Source organism: Micropterus dolomieu, linkage group LG11 (assembly GCF_021292245.1).
Source record: "Micropterus dolomieu isolate WLL.071019.BEF.003 ecotype Adirondacks linkage group LG11, ASM2129224v1, whole genome shotgun sequence".
Classification (NCBI taxonomy): Eukaryota; Metazoa; Chordata; class Actinopteri; order Centrarchiformes; family Centrarchidae; genus Micropterus; species Micropterus dolomieu.
In genome coordinates this window covers 22,078,856-22,104,399 of record NC_060160.1, presented here as the reverse complement: position 1 = coordinate 22,104,399, position 25,544 = coordinate 22,078,856, and the positions used below count along the sequence as shown (strand labels likewise).

Below are 25,544 nucleotides of genomic sequence, written 5' to 3'. Positions count from 1 at the left end.
ACTTTTAATCATCACAATTAAATGAAATAAAAATTTTAAATATATCAGTCTGTGTGTAATGAAAGAATATAATAACCAAGTTTCACTTTTTGAATGGAATTGCTGAAATAAATCAACTTTTTGATGATATTCTAATTACATATGACCAGCACCTGTATATAATTATAAACCCCAAATTAAAATTTTCACACGTGCGGCTATGATGCAAGAGGAAAGTTATTCTCGAACAGCAGTCAGTATCTGTGTGATTTCTTTTTTTTGTAGTCTGTTACATGATGTAATGTGCTCTCAATCTCTTTCTTCTGGGGCTCAGGAAACAGCTTAGGGACAGACATGCTGACTGAGCACCCGCTGCTGTCAGAGCCCTCCTCCGTCAGCTTTTACAACTGGATGTCTAATGCTGTGGGCAACAGGACGGGGGCTGCGGCCCAGGACTCCCCGGTTAACCGCCCCCAGCACAACAGCCTACAGACAGGTCAGACACCATGGTCTCAGGGTTGGCCTTGGAGGTTTTTCACTAGTCAAATCTGCATTGTACTTGTAAAAATCAAATTTTTATTCAGAAAATCCCATAATAACTGCATGAGGTTTCCAGTTCATTAAGATGAACTCGTTTCTGTGGAACCTTCAGGGTAAAATGATGCAATCTTTTCCTATTATTAAAAGCTTCGTTATAATGCTTTTAGAATAGATGGAACTCGTTAACACCTTCATACTTCTCCTAGTACAGTAGCAGCTGAGGAATTCATATAATATTGCTGTTTTACTAGACCTACCGGATTCTTCTGGCAACCACTACCAGTACCAACCACTGCCAACAGATAACAGTCCAGAAGGAGGTCAGGGATTGTTGCTCAATGTTGTGCTGATGGTGTTGGTGACCTAATTAACTAGCTAGCAGTACGTTTGTTCCCCTTTGTTAGCTAGTAATAGTCACCTAGAACACTGTGTCAAAGTATTCTGCAGGGAAACCTGGAAACAGGTAAGTTGTTAATGTAGAAATAAGCCAAGATTACCTTCATTCATTCAAATGTATATATTGTAGCAGAAACATATTTAAATACTATATATTTTGGGTTAAAGCATGTATAGACTTGTTTTTGTGATAATAGCATAAATTCTGATGGCATACGTTTTTATTTGTTGAAAAATAAGACGACCAACTGGGCCAAAGCCGTGTAGTTGTAAGTAGATCTTAACAACGGCTCTATTTGAAACCCCCTTCTACACAATCGGTACGTGCTGGTGTGATCTAAATGTAGTATGTAGTATGCAAACAAAAGCAAAATCTGCATGTTGTATGTTTGTACTGATTTGGGGAAAATCTCTAGTATATTTCCCATAATGCAAAGTGCTAGAATGGACACAAAAAGTTTTTTTTGGTACATACTGCATGCCATATGAATGATTTGTATCGTTCAGAGAAATTAGTGCCTGTTTAGATCAGATGCCGAAGCAGTTGGAGCAAACAATACAAACCTCACTTTATAGCTTTTAAATTAGGACATTTCTACCATCAGTTAACATACATAACGTTAATACTGTCGTTTTTAAATATGTGTACCTCATAGATTTATAGTGGTCCTCTAGAGTACACCAGCCTGCTGACATGCCATTAAAATGTGCTTAATGATATAAAATGTGTTTCGATATCAAAAGAAGGAGTTGGAGCTTTTCTGACTCTCTGGATTCCCTTGTACCTGTGCTACAGGCCTGTTGCTGTGATGGATAGATAAAGTCATGTTGCTTCCTCACTTGCCAAACATTCTGTGAGAACCGGAGCATATTAGTGGCGTGAAGCAACCTGAGATTTTGTTCATCCCTCACAGCGCTGCTCTTTCCCACCCTCTGTTCGCCCACTCTTCTTCGGGGCCACAAACAGCTGCACTCTGCATTTGTTTCATCCTCCCGCAACAGTAGTTCAATATTTGGAATCACCCACATGGATCACTGAAAAGACACATCTTACTTTCACAGTTGAGCAGAGCACTTTGTGGTTGTGTGTGTGTGGGTACAATTAAATACGTGAACGGCTGGATTTGAGCCCGAGGCAATAAGCATTGTCTTTATCTACTCACCCAGGTGTCAGTCAGTGACAGCCCAGCAAATTAGCGAGAACAGCTCCTCACAAACAAATGAAGTGAATGTGATGTAGCAGTTTATAGATCCAAATTGTGCATAACTCTCTCTGTAACGTGATTGTTGCGTTCCATTTAATTCCCTCTAACATCTTTATTATGAAGAGCTAGAGTGGGAAAGTGTTTCACCCCACAGCGCTCTACTTACTCGCTGCTGCTCATACGTACATGTCCGTGCTCGAGTAACATACTGCCACTGAGCTGCTCCTGTTCTCGCAGTGGTATCAACATATTATGCAAGAAAACGCAACAGCAGGCTGCCAAGACCTGCCTGGTCTCACACCACATGTGTCCCAAACCTCTCTTCCACACCCTTAGGTGGGACGTGTAACCTGCCCACTATCCCCTCAGCGTCAGACTTCAACACAGTGCTGTCCAGCGACCAGAACACTCTGGACGGGACCCACTCCCAGCACTCCCAGCATAGCACCAGCCAGGATGAAATGGCCGACATTGAGGAGGGCAACATGTGCCCAGCTGCCGTTCAACTGGCCGATGCTCAGGTGCTGTGAATACTTCTGTCTGCCTTTCTTTGTCATTTGTTCAGTCATTGTGCTTTTTGTCTAAACTTCAACTAGACAGGCAATTAACATAACAACTGCAGCTTTTTAAAAAGTCTGAATTTGTGGTTTTATAATTGTTAAAACATTCTTATTTGTGTTGACAGCGTGGAAAGAGACAGTATATTAAGGAATAAAGTACATCGATTTTTAAATGATTTCATGTCACTTGCACTCCCTAAGTCCTTTTGTCTTGCCTTCATTCGTGTGTATCTTCCATACGGAGGGGTGAAAGCTCTATCTGCAAAGCTCGCAGTTCAGTTAACGCATCCCCTCTACAAAAACACTTCATGTTACGCCTTGAAATCTGTTTTCCGCCCTCAGGTTGTTTTTAAGCCTTTGCTGAGCTACACAGGCATCCAGGCCCAAGACACCACTCCTCTCAGCTACAAGATGTATTTTGGAGAGCATCTGTCTTTTTCTGGCAACCTAGAGTGTCTCAGAGCGGACATCGTCGACTCTGACACCTCCAAAGAGCGGAAAAACAAAAGATCCAGGAGGTAAAATACATCTTAATCATAACAATACAATAAATAAAAGAGATTTGGTAATTCATTAGTTTTAGTGTGGCATTCACTCAAGGTAAAGAATGTTTGCTAAATACATACAACCCTCCACCTGTCCCTCCATCTTTAGACAAGGCATGGTGAACCTCCCGCCGCTGGAGTTCAAGCCAGCTCTGCTGATTGAGACATTCAGCCTGAATGCAGTGGTAATGGAGAAGTCGTCTAGCGCTCCGCAGGGCCCCACCGCAGCTCCGCTCTCCTTCCACGACCTCAACCGCCGCCACTTCAACACATTCCACTGTGATTTCACCACAGCCTGTCAGGCCATCAGCCAGCGTGTGGACATGGCCCTGGTGCGCCTCATCCACCAGTTCAGCACCATGATCGACGACATCAAGGCCACGCAGACTGATATCAAACTGAGCCGCTACACCGCCGGCTCTGCCTCCCCAACACCCACTTTCAAGGCCCGGCCGTACCGCCACTTCAGGTCCTCCGACTTCAGCCGCAGCTCACGGGGCAGCCTCAACGGGGCTGGACGCAGCGGAACCCAAACCCTGAAGAGCAAGCGAGGGGTTGGCGGAGGGGGCGGAGCGGGTGGTGGAGGAGCAGGCATTGCTGGGGGTTTGCCACCTAATGGGCCTCCATCTGGCATGGACACGCTGGGGAGAAGGGAGCCTCGGGGACGCACCTCCCTCGGACGTTCAGAGCGACGCACCTCTAAGGTAACTATAATAAAGACAGTTTTAACAAGTCTTTTTTTAAAAATACAAAGGTCAAAACCATACATGGGAAGAAGTGATTCCAAAGACTATATAGACCCTTCAAACTGGATTGCTAAGCAACAGCCTTTGTTGATGCTGAATGTGTAGACTTTCAACCTCAACAGCATAAACACTCTAAATGGGTCCAAGTTTGTTTTCCATCAGGTACTGATATTGGTAAACGCTGCAGCAGGAAATAAAGCTGGAACCTGTTCAGAATGTATGTTTTCACATTTAAAAAGGTCCCATAGATTTCACAGATTCAACACCCAGAGCAGGCTATTACAAAGTCTAGGAGCCCTATTGCCTTTTTTAATCCACAACTCGGAACAGCCATCACCTGCCTGACTTTAGTTCAGATCTGGCTCAAATAGTGATAAAAAGTCTCGAATATTCTTTATCGGCACACATGCTGAGACCTTAATATGATTAGTAAAATCACATCATCTTTTATTTTCCACACACAAACCCTAGAGGGAGCCACCAGATAATAGGAAATTTTCAGAACAGGCACCATTCATTAAAACACAGTTTCAGCTGTCAAGAATTTTATCCAGTCCACAGTTCAGGCAAAACGTGAAAAATGGACAGTTAGTTGTCTTGACATTTAAATGTGCTTCAAACTTCAAGAAGCTAAGCATTTTTATAAAGGAAAAAGATGTAGCACAGGGACTCACGACAAACCTCCACAGATATAATTTAAACCAGGGCCTTTCCAGAAATAACTGAGTTACTTGTTGTCATCTTACAGATATCACGACAGCGTGCAGGCTCATAACATTACTGTTACAGTAAACAGTTCAGCAATAAAAGAAGAAATAAGTCCGCCAGATTGTTTATTTACCCTTCCGCCTTGTGATGCGTATTGTGACATTTCTTTTTGATTTATAATGTGGGATATTGTGTAATGTCTTCAGGTGTCAAGGAAGGGCTCCCGTGACGTGGCAGACCACATGGCCATCCAGATGGACGACTCAGACTCCATCACAGTGTCAGAGCAGAGCGAGCCGTCAGCAGAATGTTGGCAGAACATGTACAAGCTGCTCAACTTCTATTCCCTCATCTCCGATCCCACTGGAATCCTGGAGAAAAGCTCCCCAGAGAACTGCCTGTCAGGTGGGAATCAGCTTCTAGCAGTCATCCAGTCCTGAATGTGCCTCCTTTATCCAACCCATGCATTTCCTTTCTGCTTTCCTTTCCATTTCTATGCCTTTTGTTCGATGCATCAATTTTTTAAGATATTGCTGTTTTTTATTTCCCTTCTTCCCTTTCTTTATCTCCACCTGCGCCCTCTGTTCTGCCTTACAAGCCCTGACGCGCCACCTTCTTCCTTTCTTCCCTCCTGACCTGACCTACAGGTCTTGGACCATTTTATTCATCAGACTCTCAAATGACTTAATTATACAAGCCTTAAGTTTTTGTGTTTTTTCAGTATTTTTTGTGTACATTATACACTTTCCAATACAAAAGTCAATGCTCAGCTGCTGTTATTTTGCATGCAATTAATACTTGCTGCTATTATGACCCCACCTTCTCCCTGAGGTGTTCATTAAGTATGAGGGCAGGCGCACAGGAAGACATTTTTGTTTAGGGGGTGCTGTACAGTAGAAATGCGTGCATGACAGACTGCATGTGGGCACTTACATACTTTCCTTCAACACAGAGTGGTCTTGTGAGGTCACAGAGGTCCGGACCTCAGTAATTGTATGTATGTATAAATAAAATCATTTGAATAAAAAACATTGATAACATGATCAACTTAAATGTACAGCATGCGAGCGCAGCTGATTACACCGTCTCTACCATCATTTCAACTTGAAAAACTGGTCCACACTTGGGGAAACACAATACGCATGTGAAAACCTTGTGCGTGCAGTAACTGAGAGCACCGCTGTTTGTGGGCAGAGTTTTGGAAGATACATTTTGTGACTTTCGGGGTTGGTGAAATAGAGTGAAGCGTCTCCTCATTAAGAGAGACGCTGTGCGCATTTACGCACGGGGCACAGCAGAATAAGTTAATATTTAAATCTCATAACACGCCGACAGGATCGGTCTGAATCTAACCTTAATTAATGTTCTGTGTTCTTCTCCACATCCAAAAGGTCTCACACACAGTCCAGGTTCATACAGTGAAACTGTTTGGAGTAAAGCAGCCGTCCTCCTGATCAATCCTGAGCTCCATCAGAGTGTCTAAATTATTTCAGAAGCTAAAAGTTGAATTCTGTTTCCTCTGTCTGTCCTGTCCAGTGTATAACTGCAGTTTTTAGTTTTGCTGCATAAATGTCCCAGGGTATTTGCTGTGGCATTACTGCGCCCAGGGAAACTTTTAAAATGACTGACAGCAGCCTCTCCAAACTTTAAAGTAAACCATTAAAGAAAACACTCATACAACAACACAATAAAGAAATGACCTGAAAAGGTATAAGGACCGGTAGAGGTGGGATAAAAGAAAATAATTAGTTGGGTGGGGGGCCGGTGGATGATTTGTGCGTACATGATTATTCAGATATTGTAAAAGCCGATCCGCGCATCACACCCATGTAACTCTAATTGTGACAAAACAGTGCAAACAGCTGCTGACATCAAATTATTAGGCTGCAATATGAACCAAAGCATCTTCTGCATTCAGCACTAACCTGCTGTGTTTTATGTTGTCCTTTAGTAACAATAGTGCCCATTTTGTACTCTACACCCTGTCAATAAGGGGTGCTGCAGCACCCTCCACACCCCCTTTTGCACGCATTTGTATGAGAGTAGCTTGTAGTGGTGAGACGGTGTTTCAACACAACGCACCTTGATGCAGTGACAGAATGAGTTCTAGAGGGACTAAAAAATAATAATATAAATAGGTCCTAACAGTATTAATGTGAAAAGGTAGAATTAATTATGAATCTTGATTCCAACTTCCAGGATCCTCTTCTCGTGCAAGTAAGTTTTGATGGATGAAATGATAGTGGTATTTTTCTTGCAGCTGCAGAAGGTGGACGTCAGCCCCCGGAGCCGTTTTGTAAAGTGATCTTTGAGAACGAGCAACAGGACCCTACAACGCCCAACAAACCCCCGGGCGCAGGCGGTCGGCGACGGAGCCTGGTGAACTCTGAGCCCCAGCACGTCACGCTCATAGTGTTCGGCATTGGCATGGTGAACCGCACCCACTTGGAGGCCGACATCGGAGGGCTGACCATGGAGGCTGAGCTGAAGAAGATCCATGGAAGTTTCACCCTGAAGGAGAAGATGAAAGGTGAGGCAGAGAATGTGTGTGGGTGTCAGAGGGAATGAAGCTCCTGAGTTTTTAATCAGTGTGTCTGTTCATTAACTTGGTCAGCCACCTCAACTGTTTCACCTATGCACTGACCTTAAAAAAAAAAAGTGTGATAGTAAAGGACATCAATCACATATCTATGCCAGTCTTAGGTAGATAAATAATATTTTAATGTCATTATTAATTCTTCTTTTACAATGTAAAGTTCCAAAATCTTGTGTCCTGATGAAATGATTCCTGGTTTTCTTTCACGCATCCACAGACATCCTGCACCAGAAAATGACTGAGACGTGTGCGTCGGCTCACATAGGAGGGGTAAACATTGTTCTACTGGAGGGCATAACACCTGACATCCAGTACGTACAAATTCTCTTTAACTTTAAAGTGATTCAACAATTATTTACATTTAAATGTCCTCATATTGATAGGAATTCTTAGAAACGGGAGAGACGTGTAATTATGTTTTGAATAGCATGTATTGATCCTAACCCTTGCTGGATGATGGTTTGTTGATTGCTGTTGAAGTTTGAAATTGTTAATGAATTCTTTTTTTTAAATGTTTTAATTATAACTAATTAATGATTTTTGCTGTTTTAAATCAATATTCATTTATTTTCTGTGTTACCCAAGAGCTGTTTGCTTGTAACTGTGGTCTCAAACATATAGAACTCAGCTATAAAGTATTACCTCTTGGCTAAAATGGTTATTTAGGAATAACAGAACTTACTACACGTAGATGCTTTAATATCAAGTACGTTTGTTACTTCCCTGAGCTTAAACTAAGAAGTAGATCCACTGTTTTCCACAAGCGTTGGCACTCAGCGAGAGCCAATTACAGGCTCCTTTCCAGCCAGGTAATTTTAGCAGCAGTTTGTTGTTTTTACCGTAAGCAATTTCCTCAAAACATAACCACCCTAATCAGGTTAGCTTGTAGTTCTGCATTCACACAGGCCGATGCATCTCCTCGCAGTTTAGAACTTGTACTGCTGCTTCAATAAGAAGCTTTTTTATTCATCTCACTCTATTTAACAGATGCTCCCACTGTGAGAATAAAACTGGGACTCAATCCTTTTTCTGTAAAGCGCGCCCATGTTTTTGAATTTGTTTATGCCAGACAACCTGGCGACAGAGAACATAGCTGTTACTGATATAAATATAAGTGAGAGTGATTGCAGTGCCACTCCACATATTTCTGGCCTGTTTGATTCAAATGGACACAGTGTGCAGACAAAGGACACTTATTAAGCAATAATCAACAACAGGCTCCAATGTAAATGCGGGTCACAGTTAAAGCATGTCAAATCAGTTGATTGTCTGCAGTTGTTTGAGATATTTTCTTCCAGTTTGTTCTTGTTTGCTGAGTTTATTCTAGTTGAACGACTTTTCATCATGAACGTGTCCATCTAAAACAAACAAAACAAAACAAGGGAGCTCGACCCTCAGAGCTGACCACATTTTCACTTTAAGTGGCTCCTTCGTGTTCTTGCTTGTGAAAAACTGTGTGTTCACCGTACGGGCTGTCTGAACTGTTTCACACTTTCTTCTGCTCTTCTTTTTTTTGTTTACATTCCTTGGCTTTCTCTTCCAACTACTTGCATAGACTGGAGGATTTCCCAACATCTCCCACCAGCACAGCTAAACAAGAGTTTCTGTATGTTATTGCTACTATTAAGGACTCACATGCATTAGTCAGTCAAATACACAGCTGCCCTGATTGCACATCCTTCATTTGTCTGAGTCGCCTGTCACCATTTGTATTTTCAGTCAGCCGTTTCTCAGGACTTTCCTTGTTAGCTGATGTTATCCGTTTTGTGTGTATGAAGCCACTTTCATAGGTTACAGAGACTTAAATGTGACTAATCCGGTTGATTTTATCCAGGCAGAAAGTTGGCTGGTTTTATTTTTCATTCTTGACTGTTCTCTTAATGTTTACAATCTGACAAAATACTGAAATATCTTACTGTACAGTACATCACTCTGATATTTCGGCATTTAGTTTCAGTTTCATAAGCCATCTAAAAATGTAGAAAATGTTGTATTTGCTTCAAGAGATGGAATCACAAATCATTGCCTTATTCATTCATAGTGGAACGTGTGTCACTGTCATGATCACTCATTCTACCTGTTCCAAGAAAATTTAATGCTGTCCTGTCCTCTCAGTATTTCCACTGAAATTGCTCATCCATTCAATTGTCCACATCACCTGAAAAAAAAACCTAGTGTCAGTCATGTTGCTCATTCCAGTTTACTCCTGTGTTTCAGGACGGTGGTCAAATGCAACATCGCCAAGTCACAGGCCTTGTACAGCGCCCAGCGAGGACTGAAGACCAACAATGCAGCTGTCTTCAAAGTGGGGGCCATCATCATCAACATCCCCCAGCACCCGGCCACTTTGCACAGCATGATGGTCCGCAGCTCCCACCAGCTCTCCAAACAAATCTCCGACCTCATCCGCCAGCCCTCCAATGTGTATGCTTCATTTATTTGTCTTTTGAGTGTTTTTGAACAAAGTCTTATTTAAAGCATTAAGTAATGAGAAACCAACTCTGAAATGTTGTTGGAATATTTAAATGAATCTGTCACGTTGCTCCTAATGCCATTAGATTGTAATCTATACTTAATAAAATCCTCTTTATCCTCTTTCATATACATAAGTGGCAGGTTACTGGTGCATGTCCACACTGTTGCCAGTTGCAGTTAACTGCCTGTGTGTTTGTTTCCATGGTAATACCCTGAATTATGTAAATATATTTATAGAGTTGTAGGTGTGCTGAGGATATTTAACAGCCTTTCTATGATTTAATGTTGACAGCAATATGAGCCAGTATATGCAAAGCTCTCTATAATAACACACACAACTAAATCAAAGCAGTTTCTTTTTTCACCGTGTGCTTTAGCTTCTAAGCAGTTTACCCCACACATTTGGAAATGATGTGATGGCAAATCCAATCCAGCGGCGAACATGGCGACAGTTACTTAATAGAGCACCACATCCGCTTGAAGTCAATACGTTTGTAGGTAATGAGCCAATCCTGACTTAAGTGCACGTTTTTAACTAATTTTTTATTTTTTTACAGTCAACCTCCTAACAGGGAGGACACGCCCACCCCGCAACCCTCTGACAAAGCATCCAGCATCAATCAGACTCCCGTGGAAGCCAATGAGTTCCCTCAGCTTCCCGAAGGCCTGGAGAAGAAGCCCATCGTCCTCAAGTTCAGCGCCATGATGGATGGCATCACCATTGGGGCTGCCCTGCTGCCCTCGCTGAAAGCAGAATACAAAATGGGTCGCATGAAGAGCCATGGCATGACAGGTGTGTGTGAGAGGAGATCTGGCATTGATGTCCATGGTGATTTACGGAGCAGAGAACAGAGCTTTGTTTTTGTCTGAAGGATTAGAAAAGACAGATTTCACTTCTTTCATGTTTTCCTTGTAAACAAAAAACTGAATTTAAAAAAATGTATCTTGTCACTTTGGTGTTACTATCAATGCTGAGGCATGCCCATTCCCTGCAAAATAATGTAAAGTATGTACCCCCCCCCCCCCCTCCTGTGTTTAGGGGCGCAAACCAGTTTCACCTTTGAGTTGCCGAGTCACAAGCTTTGCTTCCAGTCCAAAGTGTCCCCGGTGGACCTGTCCACCATGTCGCCATCAGCCAGCCTCACCCTGCCTCCAGTCACCATGTCAGGAGAGTACATCATGGAGGAGCACGAGAGCCACTCAGACCAGGGCTGGGCACCTGACGACTTCCCAACAAAGCAGGGCAACTACCTCCAAGGCAACTACCTGCGCTGTGTAGCTGAGGTAAGACGCTCCTGATGGGGCGTCACATTTGTATGAAAAAGCTAATTAGCCACCAAGATGGATTTACGGAGCAGCCGATGTTGATTCTAACCTGCCCTAACGTATCTTCTCTGATGTGCAGATTGGTTCATTTGAGCACAACCTGACCACAGACCTGCTCAACCACCTGGTGTTTCTGCAGAAGGTGTTCATGAAGGAGGTCAACGAGGTCATTCAGAAGGTTTCAGGTACTGTATAATCACCAACTCACTTGGTTAATACAGCAATCTTACCTCATTTACAAACACAAAACTTGCAAATACGTATCTGTGGAACCTTTGCAATCCTTTATCCTTGTCTTTGCTGCTGTAATGGCTCAGTTTTCCTCTCGGATCAATAACGTTAATCTAATCCTAAACATCTCAGTGTTCCCTACAGTGTTCTACAGCCTACAACTTCTACTTAAGCCATTGAAATTTAATCATTTTCCACATAAAACTATGCCCAAGGCACTGGCACATGACGTTGTGTTGATTTCCACAGCAGTATTGATAGCGCGTTGTTTATCTTCCTAATCAATCACAGAAAGAAGAGAATGTAGTTGCACTGGGACTCTCACATGTTCACAACAGCCTGTGTGAACTTATGAGGTTGACTTGTATACTCTCTCTCGCGTGCAGGAGGAGAACAACCCATCCCACTGTGGAATGAGCACGACACCTCAACAGATGCAGACAAGCCAAAAATCCTGCTTTATTCTGTCAGCCTGATGTTCAAGGTATCTCATGTTCCCTTTCTTTCAGCATGGAAATCGAAAAAAAAAAGAAGAAAAAAGTCAGTCGCAGTGGCCGGAGTTGAGCTTTGAAGAATTTTCCGAATGCCATTTTCTTGTTCACAGGGAATCCAGATGACAGCCACCACTCCTTCTATGCGAGCTGTGCGCTTTGAGACGGGCCTTATAGAGCTGGAGCTGTCCAACAGGATCCAGTGCAAGGCTCAGCCCGGCGGCAGCAGCAGCTACCTTAAACTGTTTGGCAAATGTCAAGTAGATCTCAACCTGGCTCTTGGACAGATAGTCAAGCACCAGGTACAGATTGGCCTCATTTTGGTGAAATAAAAGCAAAATGGGTTTAAAAAAGTTTGTTTTTAATCTTTAATAAAGATTGTTGAGAGTTCAGTTCAGTAACTTTAACAATAAAGTATAAAAGACAATCATACAGAATCCACACTTTTTAGATAGGTTCGTTCCTCTTGTGCTTGGTGATGGTATATTGCAGTAAATCTGACGCCCTGTCTCCCCCTAACTTTGCAGGTGTATGAAGAAGCTGGCTCAGACTTCCACCAAGTGGCGTACTTCCGAACTCGGATCGGTCTGCGAAATGCTCTGCAGGAGGAGATCAGTGGCTCCTCGGACAAGGAGGCTGTCCTCATCACGCTTAACAGGCCAATCGTTTTCGCCCAGCCAGTGGCATTTGACCGAGGTTCAGTTGACTTTTTCTCTACATCACATCCAATATCAAATGTCAAAGCTTGTGCTGTGTACCTTCACACAGTGCTTATGTGATTTTATCTGTGTTCCTATGCTTTCTGTTTGTGCTTGTGTGCCTTTGTATGCTTTCTTTAATGTTTTCTGTTATGCCATCAACCTGCCAGGGACTGTGGATCAATTGGCCACAATTAGCCTGTGTGTCCTGTGTGTGGAAGTCCTGGTGTTAATTAATGTGGATTGTCCCTTTTTTAAACAAATATACATCAGCACTATTTCTGTTAATACTAAGTGATATTAATCATAATATTTTTTGGATATTGGAATAAAAACATCCAGCAAATAGAATACACGAACAACTAAATATACTGATGTCTGTTGTACTGCTGATGTTCACTATTTGGATGGTGTTCATATGCAATTATTGATCCTTAAAGTACAAGAAAGAATGAACTCAAATTTGACATAAAACAGTTCATTTTGTCATGTGGGAAGAAAGATGGAACCATTTCTCATCAAACTTGGTGATGTCAAGTTTTCACACACAGCCAAAATCAACCATCGACGTCTTTAAAGTGCACATGGCTTGTTTACGTGACATTCGGTGTCAAATTTTACATTCTTTCTAACCACTCGTGTGCCCTCCTGCAGCTGTGCTCTTCTGGCTGAATTACAAAGCAGCGTATGACAACTGGAACGAGCAGCGCTTGGCCCTCAACAAGGACATCCATATGGCCACCAAAGAGGTGGTGGACAAGCTGCCAGGCATCCAACAGACCTCAGCCCAGGCCTTCAGCACCCTCTTCCTGCAACTGACAGTCAACGACCTGGGTATCTGCCTACCCATCACCAACACATCCCAGGTAATTGGCTCTGCTCTGTTTTGATCTTTCAATGTCGAAATATTGTCTAACTGTAACATTTTTTATTGTTATCAGTAGTCCGTTTTAAAACTCAAGGCTTTTATTAGGAATCTACCTCTAATTAAAGGAAAGTAAAGCACGTAGGAATACATTTTGGGGTAATTTTTTGTTAATATAAATTCAGGGCTGGGCGATAAAACTTTATAATTATCGCGATATAATTTTCCTCTAACAATATAACAAATGTTCAATAAATGTTTCAATTATTTGAATCACGGAAGAATAAGCACTTTATTGTTTCTATTAAGATATTTATTTTGTTGAGGAAAGGGGACTGAAAAGAGATTTTATTGTAATTGTTTTGAATGTTCAGCCTTAGATTTGTGAAGTGATCCACTGTTTGGCATCAAGTGTTTGTGATGACCATAAAGAAGAGTTTAAAACCACAATTAACCATCTGGTTTTATTCAACTTTCACTCAGGAGCAAAAGTCAGCCATTAAACTCGCGCTAATAATTATTTTTATTGTGGTAACATTTATTGCCATATAGCCCAGCCCTATGTTAATTCACATAATCCGCTCTTTGAAAAGAATATTAAATTATAGTCATCTCCATCAGCACTTAGCAACATTTACTATACCAGTGTTCATTACATTCATATTGCTGCTATTAATAACTTTAAAAACACAATTACATTCTTGTTCTTGTTCTTGTTTTTCATAAAAGAACAATTCCTCTGTTATCAATTTTTATATCAGTGTTTCCCCTATGCTAGTGGGTAGACTGTCCATTAATTTGCCCTGCCAACATACATCTATAATGTACACATTTAATGCAAAGCAAACAGCCAGTGATACAATACACAGCTATAACATGGTACATGCAGGCTGGCCTGTGTTTAAATACAAATTTTACTGTACTATAAAGTTAGTTAAGAGAAAGTGTTATGTTTTCCATTTATTGGTTTTATGATGGGGAAACACTGGATATTAATGAATGGTCCATATCATTTGTCTTGTTATACTAGTTTGTCCATAGAGACAAGATATACCAGCTGTTATGTCACACTTATTTCCATAGAAAGGACAAGTACCAGTTACGGAGGGCACCAACTCTGAAGCTGGGGCCAGCACATCAGTAGGCCGGCATAAAAATGCACGAAAAGTAACCTACAATTTATTACATATCTTGTGATGGCTTGTTGTGGGGCAATGACTTACTGTGATCAATACTCTTCCATGCCACAAGTACACTGCATCACAAAAAAAAAATGGCACATCACACCACTTTGTAACAATCAGAAGTCCTCCACAAAGCTGGCATAACAACTAATGAAGCTTGGGCTGGTGTGTGAGGTGTTTGAGGTGTGTAATTACCTTATACTAAAAAGAGGTTATGCCACTTGGTGTACGGAGTATTGCTTATTTGATGCTAAAATGGAAACAAGGGCATTTTTCAGGCTAATCTTTCAGGGAATGCCATGAACAAAATTTCATACACAATGCTTCATCTAATGACAGTGATTGAAGTGGCAGGCTCGGGCTGCTCTTGTAAGACAAAACATCTGGGCCTTTAGAAAATTACCTGGATTCCTGCAGTAATTGTTCTAAAAAGGCAGTCTGATTTTGATCCAAGTCATAATAATAGATAATCGGGCAGTTAAGGTAAACATACTTTTACCTGCCTCCACTTATGACTGGGATGATTATCAGACCCCTATTTTAGGAGCAATGCTGAATTAATCCACAAATTCAGGTATTATGTTCCTGCAAGGGAACACAATCTAACAAACTGAAAAGCCTGGTAACATTTCACTCATAGATTACAGGAGTAGTGTTAATTGATAGTCTGCCATTTGCGGACTCTGAGAAAGCATAATAATTAAGCAGTTTTGCAAGTAGTATTTATTTAAAATCACAGTAAAATAACTGATAGTGAAAATACAGTACTATAGAATGAAGTGTTACCAGCAAACACTGCCTTTTCCAAACACATGGAAGGGGGCTCTTTTTTTTTTTTATATTACTTCACCCTCACTTGAGGCCTGGGTAACCCTTCTCCTTGCCTCCATGCCAGGCCAACCACAGCATAGATTTTGACACCGGCTCAGCTATGGTCCTGACCATTGAGAGCACACTGATCACCGCCTGCTCCTCGGAGTCCCTGGTAAGCAAAGGCCACTTCAAGAATTTCTGCATCCGCTTTGCCGAGGGCTTCGAGACCTCCTGGGACGACTGGAAGCCTGAAATCCGAGGGGATATGGTCATGAATGCTTGTGAGTGACGCAATATGTTTAAAGTGTGAACTGAACACATGCGGTTCATTTTAGCTTCACTTTTTTTCACCTTTTTAAGAAATGTCTAAAGCGTTAAAAATAAATAAAATATAGAATGATTTTTTCATATTTATGTATTGCATTGAATGTGTTTTAAACTGAAATACTTAATATAAGATGAACTGAGTCTCAGAGATGCTCAACAAACTAATATGATAATATACAGAGAACCTCTGTTATGCGATTAATGACCTGACTTCAGCAGGTAGAAACAGAATTCTTATGTAACTTTCTATGCGCAAAGCTCTTCTGAAATACTGTTTCTTGGTTGTCTGTATACAGGTGTAGTCCCTGATGGTACATATGAAGTATGTTCTAGGACTACAGGGCAACCTTCTGCAGGCAAGTTCTTTTAGCTAAGCTTGAGTCCATAAAATATGGATCACACACTCGAGCTGCAAAATAAGCATGAGACAGCTGTCTGAAATTTTATTCTGCATTCATTTCATCCGCATCATCTGCTGTTCTGTCTTACTTTCCTATCTACCTCAAAAAAACAGAGAGCAGTAGTGCTGGTACCTGGACTCTGAATGTGCTGTGGAAAATGTGTGGTATTGATGTTCACATGGATCCCAACATTGGCAAGCGCCTCAACGCGCTGGGTAACACGTTGACGTCACTGACGGGTGAGGAGGACGTGGACGACATCGCTGACCTGAACTCGGTCAACATGGGGGACCTTTCAGATGAGGACGAAGCCGACACCATGTTAGCCACCATCCACATGGTCAGTCAATAATGGGTTCAGTTTAGCCAATTGTTTTGTCATTTCAAAATCACTTTCAATTCAGTTTCATTGGTTGTGATGATACATTATAAAGTTAAGAAAGTTATGCTGTCAACATCAGTCGTTCTGTTTTTTGACTCCAATTAGGAAGTTCTCAGAAGATATTTATAAATTCATTTTCTTTAGTTATAAAAGATAAAAGCAGACCAAAAGCAGTGAACTTCAGCTGTTGAACTTACTGCTGGTGGTTGTCACGAATTACAGGAACAGTTGGACACTTTGGGAAATATGCTTATTTGCTTTCTTGTTAAAGGTTAAATGGAAAGATTAATCTCACTCCCATATAGGTCTGGTAAATATAAGGCTACGGCTAGCGGCCTATTAACAAAACCTCCTTACCAGCACCAATTTGTGGTTTAATGGGGGCTTATGTGCAAAAGTGATGATAAGACTCCACAAGGTCACTGCATCCGGCTGAGATATAGTACAGCTAGGGCTGTACAATTTGGAGAAAAAGTCATATTGCGGTTATTGTGGACAATATTGCGATTCGATTATAATGGAACAAATGGTACTATGAGTGTACCTGCTTGATTATCAAAGAAAATGCACAGAATACTGACATTTTGAAATGTGTTTTCACAACTTGAACAAAAAAACACAACAATATTTATTACAATAACTTTAGTAAAACAGAGAACAAGTGGAGCGTGTTGCTCTCAGGAGGAGACTGCTAAAAGCAGTGAGCAAATATTGGCGCACTGGCAGTGGCTCAATATACATCTGTCCACTGCAGAGGCTCTATCCACAACCTGGAGGAGGAACGAGTGTAAATGATTGTATTAGTATAATATTATAACATTAAATAAAGAGTGTAATGTTCAGTTAATAGTATGTTGTTAGTATAATGTTAATATATTACTATATTCATTATAATTCATTATAATAGTATACTATTTTACCACTAGTTGAATATTAAATCCAGTTACAGCTATTTCATTCATTATGTTCAACATTTAAAGATTTGTTGCAGCACCCAGGCTGTGATTGGTTGGTTGTCGAGAAGTGACTGAGCAATACAGCAAACGTTAAATTGTCATGTGTTGTGGTGGTTGAGCAGGTTGGACCCAAACGCAGGACACAGAGCAGGTTCAGTTCCGAAAGGTTTATTAACAAAGGCAAACAAAGGGCGAGCACACTTAAACAGAGTCCAAAAACCAAGGTAATCCAAACAGAAATCCAAATCCACAGAAACAGCGTGACACGACGAGCAGGGCAAGCAAAACGCTACAACACAAGACAGAGCGTCTACACACTACAATGACTGAGGGAAACAAGCAAGGATATATACACAGGGTTAATGAGCTTGGAGGAGGCACACAGGTGAGGGACATGAGGCTGACACAGGCAGGCAGAGAGATAACTGGAGGGATAGACGGAACACTTGACAGGCAGACATGGGGCAATATAACAACCAACACAGACAGAAGACATGATACAAAATACCAGACAAGAATCTAAACAAGAACACAGAACTAGAAGCAAATAGTAAGACATGAACTAAGGCACAAAACAGATACTAAGTAAACTAGACCAAGAGATAAAATAACAAGGCTACACAGAGAAACACAGAACTAAAACCAGACTTAAACAGGATCAACAAAACAAAGACCAGACATTGGCAAAGCAATAGAACACCAGACATGGATCCTTAACTCATCGCATAAATGGCCAGCGATCCGATGCCAAACCTGCTATCTTCTCCCTGTTTTATTCTGTCTATCCGCTTCGGCTGTCGCCGACATGTCTCTGTCACAGAGCGAACGATTAGCGCCGTGCCGGGAGGGGGGATTACGGCAGGTTGTTGTCTTTAACGTTACTCGCTCACTGCCCATAAATTACTTTTTGTGGTACTTTCTTAACTGTTTTAGGGGCACATACGAGAGCCCGGTGTGGGCGGAGAGAATGAGCAGACTGCAGTGCAAACTGGGAGGAGAATCTCACACTTTTTGCGGTTATGTAATCGCACATCGCGATTGCGATTAGATTGCAATGCAATCTATGTCTAATCAATGCAGCCCTAAGTCAGGCACATAAACTTTTTTTGCTCTTTGTGTTTTGTACAGATTAAGCAAATGAGATATGATGTTATAGGCAGATTTGATTATCTTTGGACAGTCTTTATGCTAAGATGATCTAAGCGGCTGCTTGATTTTTAACAGATATACATGTGAGTGGTATCACTCTTCTCACCTAACTGGGTGCTAGAAAGCAAATAAGTGTATACAAAATCTCAAACTATTCCTTTATTATCTCTTCCGTACATTTGAACAAATCTTACCTGGCTTACCTTAGAGCTCCAGAAGGTAAAGATTGACCCACACTCGTCCATTCTTCCACCTCTCCACCCATCTGTCCCTGCCGTTGTTTACAGAGTCCAGAGAGCCAGTTCAGCCCTCGGCTGACCTTAAGGAGGCGTCTGGTAAACCACATCCTGGGCCTCAGCCCCAGGCCTGAGAGTGTTTCTGTCCCAGCTGACTACTTAAACTGTGCATCGCCTCGCCTCCGAGCGGGCAGTGCCAGGGCCCAAAGACCTCTCTCCTGGGCCTGTGTATGTAGCCACCTACAGTGTTAAACTCTTCTCTGGGCTGACAAAATCACTTGCAAGGTGGCTAACATTTCAGTCACATGCAGTTATCAATTAAAGGTTGTGGATTCCATTGTGCTGAGCAATGCTATTGTGTGCTTTACCTAAATAGCATGAAAATAGTGCTTAGCATTTGCTTTCACTGCACTCCTCATGAAGCTTCAATGACAGGTGAAAAGAAATAAATTTGTCTTATATAATTCTCTGTGGCAATACACCTTTATTTTTTCCCTCTTGCACTTTGAATGGAGTGGTGATGGTGGTGATGGTGGTGGTGGTGGTGTGTCCTGTTTTGCGACATTTTGTGTTTTACCATACCTGATGTGTGGACAGAAATGCAAATTCTGATCTACAATCGGAATGGGATCTACAAAAATATCTCACCTTTAATCAGACAGATTTGGGAAGGAAATTTATGGCCTCTGCCTGGTGGAAATCTTTCAGGGAAAATGTTCACTGGGGTTTGAGTGAGTCAGCGGGTTTGGGAATCCGCAGATTTGTTTACTTTAGCCATCAGTCTACCAGATTAATTGTGTTTGGGTGTGTATCCTTTGACTTTAACTCAACAGGAGACCATTGACCCCAGACGACAGATGGTGATGGGGAACCAAGCGATTGACGCTCGTGGGAGGAAGCTCACCAAGAGGGTGGTGGACATCAGAGAGCTGAACGAACAGGCCAAGGTCATTGACGACCTCAAGTAAGATTCCTGGTCACTCACTTGTTGATTTGGATTCTGTGATATTGATCGTGAAGAAATGTCTCGCATCTCCTTGCTATCCTGTTAAAACTATCTGCATCCTATTTTCTTAACCACAGGAAATTGGGAGCCAGTGAAGGCACCATCAACCAGGAGATCCAGCGCTATCAGCAGCTGGAGTCTGTTGCAGTCAACGACATCAGGAGGGACGTCCGGAAGAAACTGCGTCGCTCCAGCATGAGGGTGAATGCTCATCCATTTAGCTTCGCCACTTAGCGATGTATTCACTACAGAAGTTTGGAAACTATCAGTTGAAATGTTCCCCATCAAACCTTGCACTACCTGAATTTCTCTCCTTTAGAATTTTATTAAACCTTTGTATTTGTTCTTCACTAGGCGGCCTCTCTAAAGGATAAGTGGGGTCTTGGCTACAAACCAAGCTACAACCGCTCCAAAAGCATCTCCGCAGCAGCAGGCCGACCCCCTCTGAAAAGGATGGACAGACAGAGGTAAAAAAGGAGAGCAGGAGTAGCCACTTTTCCTGGTATCATATTTTCATGGAAATGATACTGTTAAGGGTGCTTCATCCAGCATTTATTGTAAACAAACAAGACCAAGTAGCCTCTGTCTCACTCCACTACTGTTGGCGCTCCATGTTTTCAAAGCACATTTCCCATTAACCTTACAAAGAGGATGCAGTGACTCATAAATTAGAATGTGGCGTACAAGAGAGAAAGTGCTCATTTGTTTATAGTAATTATGCAGATATCGCAGACTTAATGTAGTAATGATATTAAAACATTTGACACACTATGAGACCTTTAGCAATGGAAAACCATTAGCTCTGCAGCAGAATAAATGAGGGAAAAAAAGCAAATTTATCCAATCTGCTTTAAGAATCAAAGTTTGATTACAGTGCCTCTTGAAACTAACAGGAAGGTAATGTGATTTCAATGTTCCCCACAGAATGAGTAGTTTTCCACCTTATATTATATGTGGGGAAACACTGGTATTGTACCTATGTCACCTCCATCTTTATGAGTCTCTTGCAGCGTGTTTATATCACTTTGTTGTGTCCATAGTTCCAGAATAGGGGATGTGGATGATTTACCAGATGTGCGCGTGGATGCGGCTTCTCCTGGACCCCGTGTCACCTTCAACATCCAGGACACGGTAATTTTGAAACCATCGCATCTCACATGCTGACAACACAGAAAAGCTATAACACGATGGTATATTTAAGCTTCATACAGATTTGATTGCACCGTTTGCAAGTATGCTCTCTGCACTTTGTAAATCAATAATTAAGGTGATATTTTTAGTTATGTCAGCAGTTTAAAAATCATCATCTCATCCTTCATTTCTATGTGTTTGTCGCTGTAATTGTTCTCCGTACTACATGATGTTTACATGATACTGTGCCTCATGTGGCACATGAGGCCTCATGTGTTTCAAAGCCAACTCAAATGGATGTACCATTGCTCCGAGGATTTATTTTTTTCTCCCATTTTAGATGAGCTCTTTTTTTAATGACTCTCTTGTTCAATTGAAGATAAATAATCAGGCCTTGGACTCTGCACATTCACTCATCAGTCCAGGAGAGGTATTCAAGGTAGATGGTTCCAAAGATTCAATTTAACAGATTAAAATACCCAACCCAATAACCAACAGATACTTCTGTTTCCTCTTCTCCTCTGTGATTACCTTGACAGTTCTGACGGGACTTTGAATATGCAAAGTCAAAACAGGATGATGAAACAGTATCTTCAACAGTTTATTTAATCCATTATTTCTTTATTAGAAATACCAGTGGCATTCCATCAACTAGAGATTTATATGAGAGAGCAATTTGTCCCGGATTTTATTTGAATAACCCTACCGCAAGCATGCTTTCAATGATAAGAAGACTGTAAATACAAGTTTATAGTTGGAATTCTGCTTAAATAAATTATAAAGTCACACTTTCTCATCCTGTCTTGAAACTGCATAAAGATCAAAATCAACTTTTCTTCAACCTTAATATATTGGCTGATTTCTAACTATGCATGGTTAGGCTCTGAACCACAGTCTGTCAGCTGTTCCTCTCTCACTGACAGTATCAGGTAAAATACAGTGTTGGCCAAGATTACAGATGGACATCATTCCAGCTTTAAAGGTCATTGGTGTATCATAAAAAACCCCAATAATTTGGTGTAATTACCATAAAGAAAAAAGTTTCTGATAAAATACTAATTAGGGTTGGGGCGAATTGGACAAGTCAGGCCAAACACCCTATTGAAATTTCACTGCTGCCATTCCTGAGAGTCTGAAGACTTAAACAGCATCACCTCCCTGGTTCCTGTTGTAAAGCAGTTTAATTTGTGCCATAAAACAGTTACAAGGTATTCCACCAAATCACACTTTGGTAGTGGCACAAATTGTAAAGAGCCTTGTAGAGGCTTGTATAGCCCGACATTTTGGATGATACTGTTATTAGCTCTCTTGTTCATAGTTAGATGAGAAGAACAACAACATTATCATATTAGCCTGTTCAATAGTTAGCATAAAGACTTAGCTTAGCATAAAGCCTGGCTCTGTCTGGGGAAACAAAATCCTATACTTTATTTGCCCTGTGGCCTGACTAAACAATAACAGACCCAGACCTGACTCTGACTACATGGCTGAGTTTGCTTGTCAATCCTTCTGTGGTCATTTGGCCTTAACCACCCACGTGCTCCCCCTGGGCACCGACTTAGATTGGTTCCTTAAAAGAACCGGAGTTCAGAGTGGTTTCAGGTGCCAGTTAGCAAACATTTTTAACACTTTTATTGATGTTCAGCAGCAGTCAAACTCTGTCAATATGGATTGACTATGGTCTATGGATTCTGTTGAAAATTGGGCTTTTTTTCCCTCAGCTGTAGACCTGTATACTTCTTTCTTGGGATTTTTTTTCCATCTTTCACCTTTTATCCTGTCTGGTTGCCACATCGTCTCGTCTTCCTCCTCATCTCACACTGTGTCTTTCATTCCTCCTCACAGGAAGTGCATGCCCTCTCAACTCCTTCTAAAGCAGTTACTTGGTAGCTGGTAGTGTTCTGTCATTGGACACAACTGTGCTATTAGATTTAATTTCAGCATTTAAGTAAATACTAGGGGCGTGACAAGAATTCTTATCAGGTTAAAAGCTGTCTCGCGAGACTCGCGCAATTGACATTTTTCACACGCTCTCAAGCCACACATCAATTTTCATACGCAGTGAAAAACAAATGTACAGCTGATAACGTTGGCTCATGGAGCGAATCAGTTCCTCGCAGCTGATGCGACACAGGCGTACACCATGATAGTAGTCAAGTGTAACTGCTCTCAGGCTGTAAGTCTAAAAACTTAAGTGTAGCCTTGCTCTGTGTGCGACTGTGAGCTGCACTTTATCGGAGGTGCTGAAATTAACATGTGAGATTTCTGCTTGATCAGAAATGTTTTTTAATTAGTCTTGTTTTCCACCTCGTCAGTCATCCGAACATGCAGTTCCAAACTGTCGGTCAAACAGTCTGAATGTGATACTACCAGCGGAGCAATAACGTAATGCACAGCAGAGTAAAGAGCGGGTTGAAAAGAGTAGGGGAAGACTGAATCATACCTGCGTGTGTGCTGACTCAGCAGGGATGATATTACATGAGAAAATTTAATCTACAGGTAAATACATATCTGAAAGCAGCACAAAATGCCTGAGAGCCTTACTGCATTATATTCTGTTATATTTTTACATTTTTTATTGTCACCTGCCACCTGAATTTTGTGTTTCCCTTCATATATATATAAAAACATTTCCACCATAAATTGGTGCAGAAGAATACACAGAAGAATCTTATCATTCACCAAGATTTCTTAAAAATAGTGTTAAAATCTTGTCTCGATCTCATGAACACAATATCATGTCTCGTCTTGTCTCATCTCACTAAGTTTCTGGTCACACCCCTAGTAAAGACCAAATGTAACATGTAAAGAAAATAATACACCTCGTGGTCCAATCAACAGAACACTACCTCCTTCAAAGGGATGATTCCTTGGCTACCTTCCTACTTAAGACGTCATGTTTTAAGTCAGAAGAGCTTCATGAAGGCGTGAAAACTGACCTCTTTGTGTGAGTTTGACTCTCTGTCCTTCTCTGAAGTTTCCTGAGGAGACAGATGTGGACCTGTTGTCAGTCACCATTGATGAGCCATCCCATCTTCTTCATCACCACCATCTTCATTCTCCATCCTTTTTTGAGGGAGGGCACCCAGTTTTCAGTGCCCCCGTCACCCCTGCTGTCTTCTCACCCACACTTCCCTTCCAGCACGACGACCTGTCCTCTTCCTCCTCCGAAGACTCTGAAAAGGAGGACGAGTTTGAACGCGAGAGACCGCCGAGCTATCGAAGGCCTTTGTGAGTCTTCGTTTTTGTTTTTGTCCCCCCCCCCCCCCTCCGCTCACAAGTGATGAATGTTAGATGAAAGGAAAGGGCATTAATCTCACATTACAATTCTTTGGTGATTCATTTTTCCTGCTATAAATAAAGCATCGCCGCAATCACTAAACAATCCCTTTCTTCTCAGCCAAGCGTCTCACAAGAAGTCCTCCGGGTTTTCTGCTGTGAGTCAGCTGTTCAGCGAGCGCTGGCCGAGCACACCCGCCAGCCGCAGCTTCAGTGGGCCAGCAACTGAAAGAAACATCGACTTTGAGCTGGATGTCCGCGTGGAGATCGACAGTGGGAAGTGTGTCCTTCACCCCACTACTCAGCAGCCAGAGCATGAGGACATTTCCCTCAGGAGGTGCAATGAAAGGCACATTTCTTATTCTGATAACCACTGTAGAGAAAGCAGAAATTCTATTTAAAGTCTGACTCACATTTCTGCTGGGAATCGTTTTTGAAACAATGCCTTGTAAAGAGTCGAATCAAACTCTACGTTATGAAATCCACACGTGTGATGTGGCAGATGAAATTTTATGCTGTAGCATGTCCTCAGTGGATACGAGAAATAAAATGTTCTATATTCGGGTAATTAAATAGAATACACCAAAAGCAGACCTTCATATGAGTCTTCTCCTTGTGGGTTTTTGCAGGAGCTGTGAGCGTAGCCTCAGGAGTCTAGACCAAGAGTCCCCCCCTAAGAAGAAGAAGCTGCAGCCCACCTACTCGTCCACCACCCATCTCCTAGCCGGCAAGAAATGTCCCTCCTCCCTGCAGACCAAATCCAATGACTTAGAGACCACAGTCTTCTACATTCCAGGAGTCGACGTTAAGGTCAGCTTCTCCCTCAACATCCAAATTGTGAACAAGCTTCTACTCTGTAGTGGAAGTGTTTTTTGCACTTCAAATGATTAATTCTTCCTTTTCTCTCCCCAAGTTGCACTACAACTCCAAGACACTGAAGACGGAGTCCCCCAACGCCTCACGTGGATCTTCTCTCCCTCGCACTCTCTCCAAAGAGTCGAAGCTGTATGGTATGAAAGATAGCGGCCCTCCCAACCCTCCCAATGCTGTCCAAAGCAAGACTAACTCGCTCCTACCTCCCCCACCCCCACCAATTCCATCAGGTACTGAGCATTCCCTCATTTTTTACATGCATGCCCTAGCACCATCCGTAATCGCCGACACTAGACTGCCACGCCTCTCCGATTTGATGATTTATATCCACACGAGGACTCACCAGTTCAAATGCATGCGATTCCGTCCTTTATTTTAAGGCATGAAACCACAGGGCACCTTTTGACCATATGGGCTCATGCATATCGATGGGTTGTGAATATGGT

The 25,544-nt window shown here is 41.9% G+C and overlaps 1 protein-coding gene across 11 annotated transcripts in view; it reads left to right on the top strand.

Annotated features, from left to right (window-relative positions):
- The window catches only part of kiaa1109 (KIAA1109 ortholog), a 79,655-nt gene that overhangs the window by 40,668 nt on the left and 13,443 nt on the right, over positions 1-25,544 (top strand). For 4 of the 11 annotated variants that reach the window (XM_046063184.1, XM_046063183.1, XM_046063182.1 and 1 more), the window contains 29 exons: positions 314-475; positions 2,457-2,641; positions 3,023-3,198; positions 3,335-3,929; positions 4,886-5,084; positions 6,940-7,209; positions 7,493-7,586; positions 9,493-9,699; positions 10,308-10,543; positions 10,790-11,034; positions 11,156-11,261; positions 11,694-11,791; positions 11,912-12,100; positions 12,326-12,494; positions 13,151-13,362; positions 14,445-14,528; positions 15,441-15,639; positions 15,982-16,041; positions 16,200-16,426; positions 18,861-19,037; positions 19,643-19,773; positions 19,893-20,016; positions 20,170-20,282; positions 20,856-20,946; positions 21,326-21,385; positions 23,924-24,177; positions 24,347-24,562; positions 24,855-25,035; positions 25,139-25,328. In XM_046063184.1, the coding sequence (XP_045919140.1) occupies positions 314-475; positions 2,457-2,641; positions 3,023-3,198; positions 3,335-3,929; positions 4,886-5,084; positions 6,940-7,209; positions 7,493-7,586; positions 9,493-9,699; positions 10,308-10,543; positions 10,790-11,034; positions 11,156-11,261; positions 11,694-11,791; positions 11,912-12,100; positions 12,326-12,494; positions 13,151-13,362; positions 14,445-14,528; positions 15,441-15,639; positions 15,982-16,041; positions 16,200-16,426; positions 18,861-19,037; positions 19,643-19,773; positions 19,893-20,016; positions 20,170-20,282; positions 20,856-20,946; positions 21,326-21,385; positions 23,924-24,177; positions 24,347-24,562; positions 24,855-25,035; positions 25,139-25,328 (5,250 nt within the window). The remainder of the gene's footprint in view (positions 1-313; positions 476-2,456; positions 2,642-3,022; positions 3,199-3,334; positions 3,930-4,885; positions 5,085-6,939; positions 7,210-7,492; positions 7,587-9,492; positions 9,700-10,307; positions 10,544-10,789; positions 11,035-11,155; positions 11,262-11,693; positions 11,792-11,911; positions 12,101-12,325; positions 12,495-13,150; positions 13,363-14,444; positions 14,529-15,440; positions 15,640-15,981; positions 16,042-16,199; positions 16,427-18,860; positions 19,038-19,642; positions 19,774-19,892; positions 20,017-20,169; positions 20,283-20,855; positions 20,947-21,325; positions 21,386-23,923; positions 24,178-24,346; positions 24,563-24,854; positions 25,036-25,138; positions 25,329-25,544) is intronic. The other 7 variants (XM_046063187.1, XM_046063186.1, XM_046063189.1 and 4 more) reach the window with 7 other exon arrangements.